We start from the raw sequence: 20,272 nt of genomic DNA, 5'->3' as shown, positions 1-20,272 counted from the left end.
AATTATAAATAATTGATCATCTTACAATTTTGCTGTTACTGTTATACTCACTTAATGTAAGTCTTCCATGGTTTTTCTGAAATCATCTTGCTTGTCATTATAGCTAAACAGTGGCATCATCTATCACAATTTATGCAGCTATTCCTCAATTAATAAGCATCCCCTCATTTTCAATTCTTTGCCAATAAAAAAAAATTCTGTAAACATTGTAGTACATATTTGGTGCCTTTTTGCTTATTTCCTTGGGATATAGACTTATGAGTGGTATGGCTAGGCCAAAGGGTATGCACAGTTGAATAGTCTTTGATACACAAGTCTAGATTTCTCTCCAAAATGATTGAAAAAGTTCACAACTGCACCAATAGTTCATTAGTGACTAAACTTTTTAACATCTCCATTTGTCATTTTCCTTTTCTGTCACATTAGTCAATCTGATAGGTATGAAGTAATACCTCAGAGTTGTTTTAATGTGAATTTCTCTAATTAGAGCATTTTTATATAAATGAGTCATATTCTGATAAATTTGGCTTGTTTCTCTAGATAGTTGAGAAATAAGGCTTTATCAGAAAAATTTATTGTGAAAAATTTACCCCAGTTTTCTGCTATCCTTCCAATCTTGGATAAATTGGTTTTGTTTATGAAAAAAAATTGTTTATGAAAAAAGTGAATTTAATGTAATCAAATATCTATTTTATATGCTCTATTTCTTATTCAATTATAAATTTTTCTCATCCATAGATATGAGAAATAAACTATTCCTTGCTCCCCTAATTTGTGGTTTCCCCCTTATTTCTATATCACATGCCATTTTTGACCTTATCATGTATATAGTGTGAGATGTTGGTCTCTAGGTATAGACCTAGGTTCTGCAAACCTGCTTTCTATTTCGCCCTACAGTTTTTTCAAATAGTGATTTCTTGTCCCCCAAATTTGGATCTTTGAGTTTAACAAACACTACATTACTGTGGCCATTTACTACTGAGTATTATGTACCTAATCTATTCTACTGTTCCATCATTCTATTTTTTTTTTATTTTTTTACCCAGCACCAGACTGTTTTGATGTTTACTACTTGATAATACTGTTTGAGACCTGGTATGGCTAAGTCACCTGGCATATAAAAATATACAAATTTTTCAACAATATTCATTAGGGAAATTGATCTGAAGTTGTTTTTTTTTTTTCCTGTGATTTTGCTTTTTCTGCTTTTGATAACAGCAGCATATTTGTGTTATAAAAAGGAATTTGGTAGGACTCCTTCTTTGTCCAATTTCCTCTATAGTTTGTATGGTATTGGAATTTTTAATGTTTGGTAGAATTCACCTATGAATCTATGCAGATCCTAGACTTTTTCCTTACTCATACCCCTGATGGATTATTCAATTTATTTTTCTGAGATATGGTTATTTAAGTATTTACTTTTTTCTGCTAATCTAGGCAATTTATATTTTTGTAAATATTAATCCATTTATTTAATTTGTTAGGTTTATAATTAGAAAAAATAGTTTCTAATGATTGCTTAAATTTCCTCTTAATTGGTGGTTCATTAACCCATCTCATTTTTTGAATCTGGTAATCTGGTTTTCTTCTTTCTTTTTAAAAATCAAATTAACCAATGTTTTGTCTATTTTATTGGGTTTTTTATTTTATTAAAATAGCTCTTTTTATTTATCAGTTCAATTTTTTAAAACTTCCAATTTTATTAATCTTTCATTTGAGTTTTATAGTTCCAATTTGGTATTTAATTGGGGAATTTTGCAGTTTTTAGTATTTTTAGTTGCATGCCCAATTTATTGATCTGCTTTTTTCTTCCACTTTATAAATATAAGCATTTAAAAATATAAAATTTCCCCTAAGGACTACTTCAGCTGAATCCTATAAATTTTGATGTGTTGTCTCATTCTTGTCATTTTAATGAAATAATTCATTGTTTCTATGATTGGTTTTTGACCTACCCATTCCTTAGTATTTTATTAGTTAGATTCCAGTTAATTTTTTATCTGTTCCAATAACCCTTTATTTAATAGAATTTTAATGTAAAGTGATATGAAAAAATGCATTTAATATTTATACTTAAAATTGGTCATCGGGTGTTTTTGTTCTAACACATGATTAGTTTTTGTGTATATATACAACTGAAAAAAATATGTATTACTTTCTATTTCCATTTATTTTTCTACAGAGGTCTCTCATATCTAACCTTTCTAAAATTCTATTCATCTCCTTAACTTCTTTCTTGTTTATATTACATTTAGATTGATCTAGTTCTGACAAGGGAAAATTGAGGTCCCCCAATAGTATACTTTTATTGTCAATTTTGTACTGCAATTCATTCTAATTTTCATTTAAGAATTGGGATGCTCTGCTATTTAATGTATATAGGTTTAGTATTGATATTATTTCATTGTCTATAGTACCTTTTGGTAAAATGAAGTTTCCTTGCTTATCTCTTATAATTAGATTTAAATTTATTTATTTGTTTGTTTCATCTCATTATTTATTTATTTATTTTCTTTTATTTTATCTGAGACCATGGTTATTATTCCTGCTTTTTAAAAAATTACTTCAGCTCTTTACCTTTACTCCTTCAAGTAAATAAAACAATATATTGTAGAATTGTTTTTAATCCACTCTGTTATTGGTTTCTTTTTTAATGGATGAGTCCATTTCATTCACATTCACAGTTATATTACTATGTATTAACCTTCATCTTATTTCCCTATCTAATTTATCCTTTTTTCTCTCTTTCACCCTCCTCAAAAAAGTTTTGTTTCTAATAGTCAGCATCCTCAATCTGCTCCTATCATTCTGCCACTCTGTTTTTTATTTCCTCTCTATATTGATGGATTTCTAAATGAACTGATTGTGATTCCCTATTTGAGTCCATTTCAGTGACAGTAAGGTACAAGCATTGTCCACCATTTTTCCCATCATCACTTCCACAAAAAAAAAAAAAAAAAAAAAAGGATCTTTCAGGCCTCTTTTATCTGAGATAATTTATACCATTCTTCCTTTCCCTTTCTCCTCCTCTCAGTGTGACCCTCTTTCTCACAGTTTAATTTAATTTTATTTTTTGGATATCAATCATCATAGCCAACTCATATCCATGATCTCTATCTTATATAGTTAGTTCTTCTAACTAGCCTAATAATGATAAAATTCTTATAAGACAAGTATTCCCCATATAGAAATGTAAGCAGTTTAACCTTACTGATTCCCTTATGATTTCTCTTTATTGTTTACCTTTTTATATTTCTTTTGAGTCTTACATTTGAAAGTCAAATTTTATTAAGCTCTGATTTCTTTAACCAGGAAAGCTAGAACATCCTCTATTCCATTAAATATAAATATTTTCCCTGAAGGATTGTATTCATTTTTTTCTGGATATATGATTCTTGGTTGTAATATTAGCTCCTTTTCCCTCTCTATTATATTTTAAGCCCTTTGGTGCCTTAACATAGGAGCTGCTAAATCTTCTGTTATTCTGATCATCATTCCACAATATTTCAACTGTTTCTTGTTGCTTGTATTATTTTCTCCTTGAGCAGAAGTTCTGGAATTTGGCTATAACATTCCTTGGAGTTTTTATTTTGGGTCTTTTTCAGAAGATGATCAGTAGATTCTTTCGATTTATATTTTATTCTTTCATTCTAGGATATCAGGGCATGTTTCCTTGATGAAATCTTGATATGTTGTTTGAAACTGCAGCACACATTAGATATAAGGGAAGCAGACTACTCCCAAATTCTTTGGTGAAATGGTGCTTTATACCATCATTGCCTATGATCAATCCCTCTCTGCTAATTTACCATCTTCCAAATCTCCAATCATCTCTGTATCTCATGTACCAGCCAAAGTTTCCGTTTTGAAAAAACAGACCCAACAAAGGTCTTGAAACAACTTTTTCAATAGCTGAAAAGTATTACTGACCAGCCACCAGAGGAGCCATTCACCTTGGACTAGATAATCATCTGAATCTAAACTGAGAACAAAGATGTTCAACAGAGAAGGTGAATTAAAGAATCTACTAAAAGAAAAAAAAATCATATGAAACTTATTACAAAGATTCTGCAGCTTTGTATGCTGGAAACATGGAGGACACATTTAATATTTCAGTTTTCCATTCAGCGTTAGGCTTTAAATTATAGCTGGTGAAAACGGCTATGGCACTTCCCCTAAAAAGTTCTCCCAGAACCAAAGAGCTCTTGTAATTCCCATGCACTCCCCTTGACCATCTCTTCCAAAGATTCTCTGTTTTCTAAATCAGACAGCAAACTGTCAAACATACTCATACAACTTATGTTAAAGTTCATCAGAATCAACTAGTAGAAACAATTGGAAAACCATGTAGGATGCTACAAAATAGACTGGAAAATTTATAAATCTGGTAGATCTACAAATGAAAAATAAAGCAATGTCTTCAATGATCAGGAATTAATAAAACAATATGAAAAAATTGAAAAACTAAGAGAGGGTGCTATTAAAATAAAGCATCCCTTGTTTCACATATCTAACTAGTTGCCATGTTAGACATGTGCATTATTCTGTGGGAGAATTGTTTTTTCTGTGAAATTTTAATAAAAGAGTTAGAAAAAAAGAGATGATGTTGAGGCTCCTTTTTTTTTACTGATTAATCATGTCTTTCAGGGAATCCAATAATTCTTAAATTGACTATATGTTAAATCCAATTCCAATTGATCAATGATGGACAGATTCAGCTATATCCAGAAAAGGAACACTGGGAAATGATTGTAAACTGTTATTTTTACCTTCTGAATCCAATTCTTCCTGTGCAATAAGAAATTCGGTTCTACACACATATATTGTATCTAGAATATATTATAATATATTTAACATGTATAAGACTGCCTGCCATCTGGGGGAAGTGGTTGGGGGAGGAAGGGAAAAAATCTGAACAGAAGTAAGTGCAAGGGATAATGTTGTAAAAAATTACCCATGCATATGTACTGTAAAAAAAAGTTATAATTATAAAATAAAATAAATAAATAAAATAAAAAAAAGAAAAGAAAATTGACTATATGTTATCTATTTTCCAAGTCAGTTATTTTTCTGATGTGATATTTCACATTTTCTTATTTTTTTTATTTTTATTGCTGTATTGTTTCTTGAATTTTCATAGAAGCACTAACTTCCACTTGCCCAATTATAATTTTTAAGAAATTATTGTTTTGACAATGATCTTTTATATCTCCCTTCCCACTTGACCACATCTAATTTTTAAGGACGTCTTTTCTTTTGGGATTTTTTGTAATTCTTTTTCCATCTGACCAATTCTGCTTTTTAAAGAGTTTTAAATTAGGGATTTATTTAACCTGATTATATACATCTATTACAAAGATCTTGTCTCTGCTGCTGATGGCTTTTATGGGGAGGAAGTAAGAAAAAAATGCAAGTTTGATAATTTATAAAAAATGAAAAAACTTTTTTGGAAGTAGGAAAGTTTGAGATGAGTTTCAGAAATTATGGGCTGAAGTTTTGAAAGCCAATATGCACAGAAACTTCTTTATTATTTCATACTTTTAAGGAATGACTTAAAAAAAGTAAGGGAAAATGGAATAATCTTCAGGAAAAAAAAAAGCAAAAGTTGCTTTCCCAGACCTTGTTCTAGTTTTCAAAGTGGAACAAGCAGAAGAATAATTAAGAGTTGTAATCAGAGAATTGAGTTGAAGTCAGAAGCATGAATACTATATGTGACAGATATGTCAAAAAAATTTGCTAAATCTTAGTTTTCTCTTTTTAAAAATGAGTATGTTAGACTAATGATCTTATCTTGAAATGTGTAGGTTAGTATATTTTTGCTTTTCTATCCTGCAATCACAGGTACTGAATTTTATTTTATTTCAAGAATTCCAGCTGCATACTCACCACTAGGCTTTGATGGATGGCAAAGCTTTAAGTCATCACAAGTACGTGCTGGATGTTTTTTTGAGCCATCAGGGCTACGCATGGTTTCAATTTGGCTACTTAGTGACTTCAAAGTAGCATGTACTCCTGGGTCTGTTTTATTTTTATCATCAGGGGCTGCTTGGTCCTCAGTGAACTCTGGGAGGGGGTCCGACATACTTTCATCATAGTGTCCCATTATATCCCCAAGAGGAGCAGTGAGGTGACCAGGAGGGCCTGGAGGACCAGGAGGACCAGGCTCACCAGGTGGACCCTAATAGTTTAAAAAATTGAAAAGGAATTTAGAAAACATGTAATTATTTATACTTTTGGATACAAGAATTTTGGCTTCATTTGGTACAGAATTTAGATGCAACATTCTCATAAATGGAAATAACAATTTTTGTTATGAACGTACTTTTTAGTTAAATAAGATTTCTGTGCCAAACTACTAAAGTCTACATGTGGAAAATCATACAGAAAACATTTTTAGACCCCTAAGTTTATAAATCAGTATTTGAGACAAATATAAATGGGATATCTACTTTGAAAGATAGGGGTATCTACCTAGAAAGATACCTCTAATTATAGATGGGAAATTTTTTATTAAGGAATTAAAATAATATCACAAAAAACCATTTCTGAATCCCAAAATATTAGAATTATACAATTAATCTGGAGGGATTTCAGATAAGAAGAATAAATTCAATTGAGATTTTTTCAACCTAGAGTCAGAAAATTTGTGAATCTAAACACCCTTAATTGAATTGTCATGTAGATAAAGCATTTTATGCAGCTTTAGGAGTGAGTCCCTGAGGACACCATATAAATATTGCTTGTTGAGTCAGCCAAACTAGAGCAGACTAGCTCTCGTGTGGATCAAGGCTTCATTTTTAGTTTCCAAGATTCACAGATGCAAAAAAGTCATAGAGAGGTCATCATCTCTAAATTCTGCAAGAACAGAGATGTTCATTACAATTCTGAGTGATTATCCATTTCCCACTTAAAAAGATCAAGTAATAACTTTCTTACACTTCCATTCAGCTTCTGACTTTTCAGACTTTACAAGGTCTCTGTGGATACTAGAAAATATTTGAATAAATTTTTAGACTATAAATTCTTATGAACACACCTCTGGTCCTGCTTCTCCCACACTTCCTCTCATACCAGGAGGTCCAATTGGTCCAAGTGGCCCAGGATTTCCTTCTTTACCTGAAGGACCCACTGGTCCTGGGGGGCCCTGAAAAATACAAGGAATATGTTTTATCAGTGTGTAATAATACATTTTTTCCTATTAAGGAAATTATTTTGTTTTTCTTATAACTAATGCCAGTTGCTTCTCAGTGACACATTTTGATGCCTCAGTGTTGAAGTCAGGATTTAGATTAATGTTTTGTTGCAGGTAGAATTCAGCATTTCCTACCTATACCAGAATTAGTATGTGATTCAAGATCAGTCATTCATTCCAGAAAATCTTTATTTTAATAAATTGCACCTATTAAGTACATATTCAAAAATAATATCATAGAATTTAACATCAAGAAAGATCGTTGCATTATATAGTTCCATTACCATCATTTTAAACATAAAGAAAGTCTAAAGGTATAAGCTGCAGTAAAGGCATTTCTTTGTGATGAATTTTTAAAAGTATCTCACTAGTTCTCTTTTCTCTTAAAAAAATCACTTATTGTCATAAAAATCATAATTTACCTTCAAGGAATACATATGTATTGTTCTCTTAATTCTTTAAATATGGTTTAAATACAAGAGAAGTTAAGGCTGACATATTGAGCTCAGAAATTCCAAGTTGATGTGCATTAAAGTGATTGAGTGATTACTACAATAAATTCAGTATTGCTATGGTAAGCCCCTTAAGAGAGATGGAAGTACCAGATTTTCTAAGGAGGGGCAAACTATCCCAAGTGGAATAAAGAGTAGGTCAAAGCTACCTTGCTGAGCAGAGAAGTAGCTCATGAATGGCCCCAATATTTTCAGCCTAGGTGAGAGAGGGAGACAAGTCACTTAATCCTGTTTGGCTCAATTTCCTCATCTGTCATATGAGCTAGAAAAGGAAATAGCAAACCCTCTAGTATCTTTGACCAAAAAACCCCAAATAGGGTCAGAATCAGAAATGACTGAAACAGCTGAACAACAACAAATATATAAATATACTTACTCTAGGGCCAAATGGTCCAGGAATTCCAGCACTGCCTTGTTCACCATTTGGACCCTATTTTGGGGGGAGGAGAAGGAAAAGAAATCATTATTATGCCACTTAAATTGCAACATGCCAACCTTCATAATAATATATAAAGATATAGAACTATTGACTTCATCTGCAAACATTTGTATCTTATTAATCTTTATAATCATGTTTTTACTAATACTTTAATTTTGGTTACTTCAGCACTTTAAAAATCTGCATATTTATCAACACAGATCACAACCCCTTTACAACTACCAGTTAGTTTTTGGGAGTTATTGTAGCTGAAAATTTCATAACCCTATGGCCAACCTGATGGTGGAACTTTTCAGTTACATTCCATTCAATTTGAAGTAACGAGCACTTATTAAATATCATATAATATGTTATATAATAAATATGTATATATGTGCTTATAAGTGTGTATGTATGTATATATATATATATATATATATATACACACACCCATTGACACTTTGGGAGGCACTAATGATATAAAGACATAAAAACAAAATAATCTCTGAATCAAAATTCTAATGATGCTTACATTTCAAACTTCACATTCTTACATTCTATCTTAGAGGATCTATAATTTTTTTCTTAATAAATACATTCTAATATATGACCTATATTGAAAACCTTACTAAGATGATCTTGTTCTCCATTAGAATAGTGTTTGAGAAGCATGGCAATTTCTTCTTGTCAATGAGGTACCAGAGTAGAATTTTTGTAGAAAAGCCTTAATTTAGCAAGACTAAAACAATCTAAAAGATGATACATATGCTTTCTCTTCTCACCCCTGTTATATACACACTTATGCTTAGCTAAATATATAGCTAAAATAGATGACCTGAAATATCATTTATTCAGCAAGAGTCTTTAAACTTAAATTATATATATATATATGTATATATATGTGTGTGTGTATGTGTGTACATATACCCTCACATATGTGTATATATACATTATATATATGCATACATGTATGTATACATATATATACATGCATATGTGTATTTAAATAAACTTAGGCTAGATTGGAAATTCACAAAAACAATGAAGAAAAAAAATAATATGAATGAAAATTACTTACAGGAGGTCCAGGAAGACCCTGGAGACCAGTGAAGCCTCGGTGACCCTTCTGGCCTCGATCACCTCGATCTCCATGATCACCTTTGTCACCACGAGGTCCTTGGGGACCCTAAACATATATTCAATATGGCAATGTGATTCCAAAGTCTTTAGGTATCTCAAAATTCCAAATTAGTATCAATTTTTTCATTAACATATATTCCTTATGTTTATTAATAGTAACTAATCTGATTATCTAGTCAAATCATACCATAAAATCTTTTGAATTTTTTTCTGAAGAATTAGTATATAGAAAAAATTCACATACTTATATATGTATATATGCATGTATATATATATATATATACATGCATGTATACATATGGAGTCACAATAACTCACTTCTTTAAATATTTAAGTGTAAATATATATAGCTGCTTGAGTTTTTATTCTAATTATGATGTAAATTACATATTTACCTCATTTAGGTAATATATCATATACCTTAAAACAATGTAATCAAATATAGGTTCACATTCTTAATCAATATTAAATATATTTAAGAGCTCAATTTAGTTTTATTAACACAGTTTTCTGATAACCAAATATCAAAGTTTAATTATAGCTCCATTTTGGTCTATTTATATACTTAAATCATTATGGAAAACATCTTTACTGCAAAAGGGGTGAAATAACACATATCTTTAACTTTTCTAACAAACTCAAAAAGCGATTTACATTGTATTTTTAAAAATACTTTAACAAGAAAATATAAAATAATTATTCACAATATCATCACTACATAGCAATATTACAATCTAAAATTGTGAAGTAATTAACTTTCACTCTAACACTACAATTAACATTGCTATTTCATTATACTTAAATATACATATAAATTAAATGTGCTACAAGAAACCATGAATGTGAAAATTATTTGTTTGAGTCAAACAAATTTATAAATTAATCAATAGTGTTTAAGAAAAATATTACCATACACCTGCTTTTAGGAATTAGGGCTCAAGCAACCCTACAATCACTTCAAAATGTCAGCTAGATTGTTCCTGAGAACCTAAAACTTGTTGGTAATCTGATGATGGGGAAGAGAGTAGTCCTAAAGTGGAAGGAAAAGAGTCTTCAGCCTATTAGTTTCTTTGTTAAAGACTAGGTTTAGTCCACTTTTGAAACCTATTTACAAATGTCATGTCAATCTTAGAAATTACAAAGGAGAAAAATTAATAAAATATTCATTGTGTCCCTACTACTTTCTAGAAAACTGAAGGCAGATCAGGCAGTGTTTGAAAATGAACACTTTTATCAGGGGATATACTCTTTGACCTTCAGGCCTAAACTCAACATGGTTTCTCTAATTCATTTACCTTGATGAGTCTAAGTAGATGGAAATGAATAGACTGAGAAGAAGCAAAAAATGAGAGTGATGTGGAGAGAAAGTTACTGAGTCCTTTGGACACCAGCTCTACCTGTTTCCCTGGGCCTAGAACGAAACATTACTGGTAGCCCCATGATGGCACCATGGCAAAGTGAAATAAATGAACCTATTTGTCTCATTTTGAAGGATATGCATTTGAAATTAGATCCTTCAAGTTCTGATTTTTTTTTTTAATCTAAATCCTCTAACTGGAAATCAACCATCACTTGAAGGTTTTCTCAAATTGCTCTTAGTTTTAATTATTAAAACAACAATACAATCTTGGCCTATCCTCAATTTAGAGACTGAGTTGAAGTCTTTAAAATAATTAAGAAATTTTAAAGATTTTCCTAACCTGAAAATGAATATAAAGACCATTGTTAACCTTCCACAAGCAACAGAAACTAGCCAACATAAGAAAGAATTTGAGAATATAGCTTAATAACCTATCCTTAACATATGATTTAGATATTGTAAGATGCCTGAATACCTATGTAGACTATTATTTGAAGAAACAGAGTAAAAACCACAAGCATATCAGTTAACTGGCAGGCGAGAGGAAAGAGATAATCTGGGTGATAATGACAATCACAATCCATCCTTTTGGAAAGATGGTATAGCCTATATATATACAGAATATATACATATATAGAATATATACAGAGTATATACAGAAAAGCGGTATAGCCCTTTGATTATAATTCTATATAGACCTATCCTGAATGCTGTTTGAATTTCTTTCTTTCCCAAAGTTTGCAGCATATAGTATTTAAGATCTAATAAGTGAGCACCATTCTTCCCCTCTCTGATTTATTTTATATCCTAAAATCCAGAATCAGGAATTTCTGAAGACTTACTGATAAACCACGTTTCCCAGTTCGGCCAGGTGGACCTACAGGACCTCGTGAACCCTAAAAAGAAAAGGCACAAAAAAGTGCAACATGAAATAAATCAATATAGTAATAAAGAGGCATAGGGCTGTGTTATGTTTATGGATGTAGAAACTTTTGGATACATGGTTTCACGATTAAAGACCAATACTGAGCTAATGTCTATTGACAAGAATAAGATTACCTGGAATTGTGACCATATGGTAACTGTTTAACTGCATGAATACCCTTTTGTTTTATAGCAATATTTTGAACTAATTTGTACCCAGAAGTGCTTAAATTTGACAAGTATATATGATGAAAGCTAATATTTTCACATAATAATGTAAAGCAAAGGCTTTCATTAAGCTAAAACATTTTTCCTACCCTAAATTCACAGGATCAAAAATATACAGCTGGATGGAACCAAAAGGTCATATGATTAAATAATTATGTATTTTATTCATTTTATTGAAATATTGCTAAAATATAGGAAACACAGAACACAATGGCCTGAAAGATGGAAAAGGGAAACAAATAGTTATGTAGGGAATAGTGTAAAAGGCAAACACAAGAGGAAAATCTGTCACAACCATGGGAGATAGTGTGTATGATGGCAGAGACAGAAAAAGAGAGTATGAGACTAAAGAACAGTGAGTAATCCAATGTGACTGAAGAACAGACTGTGTGAAGAGGGCAACTTAAAATAAAGCTAGAAATTGAAGTTTGTGCTAAGCTACTGAGGGTCTTGAATACCAGGCCTCTGTTTGTATTTTATTTATCATTCAGTTAAAGAGATGCAGAAGGTCTTAGAACAGAAGAGTGATAGAAAGCCCAATGCTTTAGAAATATTATTTTGGTGGAAATGTGAAAGTCAGATTATAAAAGGGATGAAATTAAAGGAAGGGTGTTTAATTTGTCTAAGGTAAAGATGATGAGGGTAATAAAATAATGATAATAAAAGTGAAAAGGAAGAAATGGAAACAACTTCAGAGATAAAATTGGATTTGGCAACTAATGGACATGGGGGGGGGGGGGGCGAAGGAAGCATTAAAACTCTAAGGTTTGGGACCTGGGAGAAATAAGGAATTATAATATTAATGGACTGGTTTTCTAATTATTGTTTGATGTTTATAGGCATTAACTTCAAAGCAAATGTATTCATTTTTAAATGTACCTGCCTGCATATCTTATGACAAATATGTCTAAGGAGATAGTAGATGATGGATAGAGAGATAGATAGATACCTACATACATACATATACACAACTCTACAAAATAGAATTAACTTGCTACATACTGGATCTCCTCTTGGTCCAGCATCGCCTGTAGCTCCAACAGGTCCTGGTGTTCCAGGGGCACCTTGAGAACCTGGCAGACCTGCAGGTCCAGGATCACCTCGATCACCCTATCAAAAATCATCATAATCATGATTAGAATTTTAACATTTATAAAAAATACATTCATCCTCTGTACTCAAAATTATTATGTAACTAGTTTGTATATTTACTGAAACATTTTTCTTTTATAAAATGAATATAAAATTTTAAAATTTTTGAGCCCATCGTAGAGTTTTTAAGATATTACCTTGCCACACACTATCATCAGCTTACCAGAAGATGCTAAATATATTAAGGCAGACACATTCTTAACTTTGCACATTGAATAAAAAGTATATGAAGTGATTTTAAAATCTCCTTATGTATTCTATTTAAATGCTTTAAGTTGCATCAGAACTTTTAATATATCCTGTGTATTGCTTATCATGAATGCAAAGTGAAGATAGTATCTATCAACATATTTCACAAATCTGGCAAGCTGGAAATGTGTGGCAAGGTAAAGCTCTTTAGTGCAAAAGTTTTAGTGCAGTTTTTAGGTTATTAATTTATTTTATTGTTAGACTTAAAATAATTTATTTTAAACTAACAAAATGTTATTTTTTTATTTTAAGTTTTGAAAGCTATTTAAGTTATGATAAAATTGTCCTTACTCGTTCTCCAACAGCACCATCTCGTCCTGGAGTACCATCATTACCAGCAGGACCCTGTAAAGAATTGTTGTTTTTAATTAGTGTAACACAGTTATAAGGAAAATTTTGTCCCATTTGCCAAATGTATTAGCTATTTCCAACTTCTTAGAAACCCATAAGTTAATTAAACATAGAAATCTGAGTAAGATTAAGTAGTCTTCTAAAGTGCAATGGATTATTTTTTTAAATCATTGAATTATTCACATATTTAAGGTTTATTTTGCATTGATGATTATTATGCATGTTTTCTATCCTATATTTTCTAATATTAACTAATTTGTATTAGCTAATGAATAACATTAACTAATAAGTTAATTCAAGCATTATGTATGTTTTTTTTAACTCAATTTTAAATTTTAATTGATGTCCCATTCAGGCTTAATTTATAAATTTCTTTGTTCAAAAGTTCTCTTTGCCTATTTTATTTAAATAAGTTCCTTTGTTTTTGTTTTTTTTTTAAAGTTCCATAACATTAGCTATCCCATAAAATGCTATTGAGTGCAAAATTTCCCTGGTCAAAAATAAAATATGTCTCAGATGGTTGATGTGCTGCTTAAAATAATAAAGAGCAACAGATCACAGGCTATAATTTCTTATATTTTCTTTGAAGTCCTGTTTGCCCTCAAAATAGCTTAAGGTAATATGAAATCTATTTCAACTTATAATGATCCCAAAGTAATATGATATATATTGACTTTGCTCTTTCCTTATGCTGCAGTGTCTATTTATAACAATTTTATCACCATAATGTCTAGCTTTTTTTTTTTTTTTTTTAACAAATCTGCCATTTCAGAATGAAATAATATAAAGTGAAAGGATAAAGGAAATTGGGCTTTCACCTCCAAGTCAATTTGGCAACAATCTAAATCAGTTAAAATGATTAGGTCAAGACTAGTTGAAGGTCAATGCAGAGATATTTATCTTCTCCCCTCCTTTTCTCCATTATGTCCACATTTAGGAAAAACTAAGAGAAGAAAATGCCCTCAACATAATAGATTTTAAATAAGAAAGTATTTCAGGTTTTAAGGTTTAAAACCTAAGTTAATCATTTTCTAAATGTAGTTACCCTCAGAGTAGTTCCATGATACTTTCAAAACATGTCATAAATAATATCATATTTACCTCAGGCCCAGCTTCTCCTACCGGACCATTGGCCCCTGGGGGGCCAACAGGGCCAGAAGGACCTTTGTCTCCTGTTGCTCCAGTTGGACCTGCTTTTCCTGGTGTTCCCTAAAATGCATTGTTTTTAAAAAATTGTTCATATCATATTATAAAGCCAATATGTAACTAACTTCCACAATTCCCCTTGGTCATAAGCAGAACTCATTAATAATCATGGACCAACCAAAAACCAGATAAGTAACATTAATTCCTTGTCCATAAATGTAAAACCAAGGTTACTAGTAATCAATATATATTATATAAAGTTAAACCATAGAGAAAATGGCAATCCCTTATTTGGCATTATTTCTGCTGGTGCTTAAAGCTGCTGAATGAATGACTCAAGGCCATGTGATTCAACTCTTTCATTTTACTGGTGAGGAAACAAAGCCCAGAGTGATTAAGTTGCTTGACCAAAGTGTTTGAGATAATTAGGGGAAGAAGTAGGCTCAAAACAAGGTTTTCTAAATTAAAGTTCAAAGCCCCACCCCACCCCCGGCCTTTAATATGTTACATTTGTTATTAGTTCTAGAGAAATAGGTTTCCTATTTTAAAAAATTGTCAATGCAATATAGCATCAGCCATCTAGCTTTCCTCATCTACTCATAGGATTTGACAGATATTTTATCCAGCAATCCTGAAAGGCAGTTAAATATATATAACTTCTAATGTTTGAATAATGAAAAATTTTAAAGTATTTTAATGTTTCCAACAAAACACTATTTGTATTTCTTTAAGTTGGAAGAATATCATAGATTTCATACAAGTAGTATGTTAAAAGTAATCAGATACAACAATATATAGTCTGATTACTTACTTGTGGGCCAGGCAAGCCAGGCATGCCTCTCTCACCACGCTGACCAGGCATACCAACAATTCCTCTTTGTCCAGTAGTTCCAGCTGGACCAGGTGGACCATCAGGACCCTAAAACACAAGAAAAATGAGAATTATTCATTTGTACACGACACGCTTAGAAAAGTGTTATGGGTTGAAATAACAAAGACCCTTGTTCCGTGAAATCACCCAGTATATATGAATTTAAAATGTCTAATTGACAATGAGAATCTCAAGTTATTTGGAAGTCCAAACTACTTGTGAAAAAGAAAGTATTTTTTAAGCAAGAAAATTACCTAAATCAAAGTGAATATTTTAAGCTAGATTTTTCTCCATATCTATCCATACATATGCAAATGCACACATATACATTTACATACTCATGCATACACACACATAAAAAAAACAAATGCATGCAAATAATCCATATATACGCATATATGTATACAGTTGGCACTTATTAAAATGCCTTTTGGGTTGACTTACACATTGCAGGTGTTCAGTAAATGCTTAATGATTCGATTGATAATTTTGATTTATATTAACTTTGATATTGATATTGATTGATAGTTTACATATTAAAATTTTTCATTCATTTAATTTTTATATATTGTTAGGCTGATGACTTTTGAATTAAATATTCATAAAGGATCTCATTAAAAACTCCTATGAAAGATCTCATTGAGGAGATTCTGTATGGTTCAGATTTTTGGTTGATTTTTTTCATCACAATATCAACAATTTAGGAATAAAAGGACCTCACTCTTTATAAGATTTTCCTCTTGTTTAGAAATTGCATGTCATCTACCATGATATTAACCATAAGACATCTTATTTGATCTTTTGTTTGCTATTAATCATCCAATGGTTATTTTTTTCCCCTGAGGCAATTGGGGTTAAGTGACTTGCCCAGGGTCACACAGCTAGGAACTGTTAAGTGTCTGAGGCCAAATTTGAACTCAGGTCCTTCTGACTTCAGGGCTGGTGCTCTATCCGCTGCACCACCTAGCTGCCCCCCATCTAATGGTTATTAAAGAGAGTAATCTTAATGGTCACATTTATTATTATTACTTTATGTGCTTTTAATGCAAGTATGAGACACTCTGATGTAGTATATATATACTTTAATGTAAAATTTTGGTCTACTGAATCAAAATTTTTTAAACTCACAGACACAGTAAAATCTTGTAGGATATTCTGAAATACATGATCAGAACACAGCAAACTATGTTTATAAGGCAAAATACCTCATCGATAATTATATTCCTTAAATATGTACTGAAGTACAAGTCACCATTCAATAAACCTTTTACTTTGGTAGTAACTATTAGAGTATTCTGTTTGTAACTACCTATAAAAAATAGTTCAAAGTATGCAAATTTATATACAGGAAGGACTATGCCTTGCTAAACTTACAGGCTGTCCATCTTCTCCAGAGTCTCCTTTGTCTCCTGGGCTACCTGGGGGTCCACTTGGTCCCCGATCTCCAATCCGGCCATGAGAACCAGGGTCTCCACGAAGACCAGGAGGTCCCTCTTTCCCAGGTTCACCTAATGGCCCAGCAGGCCCTGTAGCTCCCTAGTAAAATATAGACATAAATGATAAGGTATAAGTGATTAAAAATAAATCCCCTTGAAAAGTAAAAGAAGGATTCCAATTATTTTTTGAACCAAATAAATACAATGATCCCAGAAGTTAATGCAGATGTAAGTTGTTGGGTTTTTAAAGCATATCAGTGAGGTCAATTCTGAATGTCCTCTAAAGATTCAGTCTCAGAAAATAACTTTTTTTCTTTTTTTATTGAAGTTTTTTTTTTTAATTTTCAAAACATATGCAATGATAATTTTTCAACATTGACCCTTGCAAAACCTTGCATTTCAATTTTTCTCCTCCTTCCCCTCAACCCCTTCCCTAGATGGCAAGCAGTCTAATATATGTTAAACATGGTATAAATATATGTAAATCCAATATAGGAATACATATTTATACAATTATCTTGATGCACTAGAAAAATCATATCAAAAAAGAAAAAAATGAGAAAGAAAATAAAATTTAAGCCAACAATAACAAAAGAAGTGAAATTGCAATAATGGAGTGATCCACTCTGTTCTCACAGTCCTTTCTCTGGATATAGATGGCTCTCATCATTACAAGATCATTGGAACGGGCCTGAATCATATCATTATTGAGAAGAACCATGTCCATCAGAATTAAACATTATATAATCTTGCTGTTGCCATATATATAATGATTGCGGGGTTCTCCTCATTTCACTCAGCATCAGTTCATGTAAGTCTCTACAAGCCTTTCTGAAATCATCCTGCTGATTATTTCTTATAAAAATAATATTCCATTACATTCATATGCCATAATTTATTCAGCCATTCTCCAACTGATAGGTATCCACTCACTTTCCAGGTTCTTGTCACTACAAAAAGGGCTACCACAAACATTTTTGCACATGTGGGTCCTTTTCCCTCCTTTAAGATTTCTTTGGATATAAGGCTAGTAGAAACACTACTGAATCAAATGGTATGCACAGTTTGATAACCCTTTGAGCATTACTCTCCAGAATGATTGGATCCATTCACAATACCACCAACAATGTATTAATGTCCCAGTTTTCCCACAGCCCCTCCAACATTCATCATTATCTTTTCCTTCATCTTAGCCAATCTGAGAGGTATGTAGTGGTACTTCAGAGTTGTCTTAATTTGAATTTCTATGATCAATAGTGACTTAGAGCACCTTTTCATATGACTAGAAATAGTTTTAATTTCTTCATCTAAAAATTGTGTGTTCATGTCAGAAAATTTTTAAAATAGCTATTATCTAAATGATCATATCTCTCTAAACGAGGAAATCATTCTCTAAAAACAAACATGTGGCATTTGATTCAGAGTGACAAAGTAATATTAAGTTTGTTTTTTTAATTCAAAAAATCCTTAGAAATAATAATTATCTAACTATTGTAGTAATAATAAGCAAAAATAAAGTTGCAGTTTAAAAGCTCTTCAGAGAACTATTAAGATAGTATTCAACATCAATTTACTCTGACAAGAAGTTAATGTGATTCATAATAAATATTGTTAAAGAAAAATGAAGAAATAAGGCATTAAAATATTATTTTAGAGATCTGATGAACATACAAGTACATTTTTTCAATTATATTTTTACTCAATTATCAATTATCTAAATAAATTGACTTACCGTGGGGCCTGGAGGGCCAACTCTGCCTGCAGAACCAGGAAATCCAGTAGCACCCTACAAGTCAATATATATATAAACTTACTATTAAAGAAAAGACGAATTATTTGCATATTATTTCCTGGAGATTATTTTCCATTGAGAGAATTAATTCTTGAAATTCATTTTTGCATCAACTTTGAGCAGTTGAGAACAATATACTATTTTAACATTAGATATTGCTTAATTGTAAGATAATAAATTGTTTTTTGTTTGTTTTCAATTATAAATTTGTATTCCTCCTTTAAACATATAGCTAGAAACTCTTATAACATATCTATGCAATATAGATTATTAAGTCATTCATTAAAATGGGCTTAAAGACAAATTCCAGGAGGCTGTTCTGTACTATTAACTGGTTATAATTTACCAAATCTCAAGTCTACTTACAGGAGGACCCTGAGTACCTCGACCACCCTTCAGTCCAGGAACGCCATTAGGACCCTAAGTAGAAACAAAAAGAAGGAATGTAGTAAATGGTAAAATGATTAAATAGAATGATTTGTCTTGGAATGTTGATCTTTTAACTTTACCCTCTTTTACTCACATGTGGGCCTGGGGATCCTGCAAGACCTTGGGGTCCAGGGGATCCAGCATCACCTTTCTGTCCAGGTTCTCCAGGTTCACCTTTTACACCTGGTTGTCCATCAGGACCCTACAGAAAATAATATTTTAAAATGAATTATTTCCTGTATTTATAGAATTACTTTTGTTCATATCAGTCCTGACAAATATTTTGGAGGGCACAGTATTTTCAATAGAATTAAAGTTCTTTGAGTGCAAAGATTCTTTGTTTTTTCCCTTTAAATCTCCACCCTCTTGAAAGAATGAAAAATTCACAAGGAGCTTACATTCTAATGAGGGAGATGAAATGTGTGTGAAATATATGTGTATATGTAGATTATGCACATATATGCATATATATATTGAATGTATTCAGCATTAATATGAAATGAATCAATATAAATATGTTAATATGAATGGGAGAGGAAGAGGGAAAAGAGAAGTAGGAAAGATAAGGTAGGGAGGAGTAGATTCTTAAGAATGCAATCTGTTGGAGAAGGTGGTAGAAAGATAGAGAATTAAATTAAAAAGAAAGGATGGCCTGGATAAGAGAAGGATCACTTCTTTGTTAGTGTTTGGGGAAAATGAGGGAAAAGTGGGAGATGATGGCAAGAGGTACCGAGATATAGACAATGATGGAAAGGTGAAATTCTCTGCTTGATGGGAGAGGACAACGAAGATATAGAAGGAGGGAAGAGAAAGCTTGGCATGGCTTCCTTAGGGAATAAAATAAGGAATGAATTAGAAAAATATAAAAAAAGACTGCCTTGTTTCAGTAAGGGCCTATAGAAGTTGGATTAAATGAATTTTTAAATACTAAAAACAATTCCCCAAACAGAAAAAGGTTTAATTAGTTCAATTCCTTCATGTCATTCTCAGAGAATAAAGCACTAAAATATGAACATGGGCTCTTTAAAACCATAAAGCTCTGTAGAATCCTTTAACTTTCAGAAAACTAAAT

The 20,272-nt window shown here is 31.5% G+C and overlaps 1 protein-coding gene across 2 annotated transcripts in view; it reads right to left on the bottom strand.

Annotated features, from left to right (window-relative positions):
* Positions 1-20,272, bottom strand: part of COL5A2 (collagen type V alpha 2 chain) — a 184,685-nt gene that overhangs the window by 10,228 nt on the left and 154,185 nt on the right. For both annotated transcript variants that reach the window (XM_074302889.1, XM_074302888.1), the window contains 13 exons: positions 19,295-19,402; positions 19,138-19,191; positions 18,712-18,765; positions 16,918-17,079; positions 15,484-15,591; positions 14,628-14,735; positions 13,467-13,520; positions 12,777-12,884; positions 11,465-11,518; positions 9,201-9,308; positions 8,081-8,134; positions 7,037-7,144; positions 5,887-6,178 (listed from right to left, as the gene is read on the bottom strand). In XM_074302889.1, coding sequence (XP_074158990.1) covers positions 5,887-6,178; positions 7,037-7,144; positions 8,081-8,134; positions 9,201-9,308; positions 11,465-11,518; positions 12,777-12,884; positions 13,467-13,520; positions 14,628-14,735; positions 15,484-15,591; positions 16,918-17,079; positions 18,712-18,765; positions 19,138-19,191; positions 19,295-19,402 — 1,372 coding nt within the window. The remainder of the gene's footprint in view (positions 1-5,886; positions 6,179-7,036; positions 7,145-8,080; positions 8,135-9,200; positions 9,309-11,464; positions 11,519-12,776; positions 12,885-13,466; positions 13,521-14,627; positions 14,736-15,483; positions 15,592-16,917; positions 17,080-18,711; positions 18,766-19,137; positions 19,192-19,294; positions 19,403-20,272) is intronic.

Source organism: Sminthopsis crassicaudata, chromosome 3 (assembly GCF_048593235.1).
Source record: "Sminthopsis crassicaudata isolate SCR6 chromosome 3, ASM4859323v1, whole genome shotgun sequence".
Lineage (NCBI taxonomy): Eukaryota > Metazoa > Chordata > Mammalia > Dasyuromorphia > Dasyuridae > Sminthopsis > Sminthopsis crassicaudata.
Note: the sequence above shows the minus strand (reverse complement) of the source record. Positions and strands in the feature narration are given on the sequence as shown.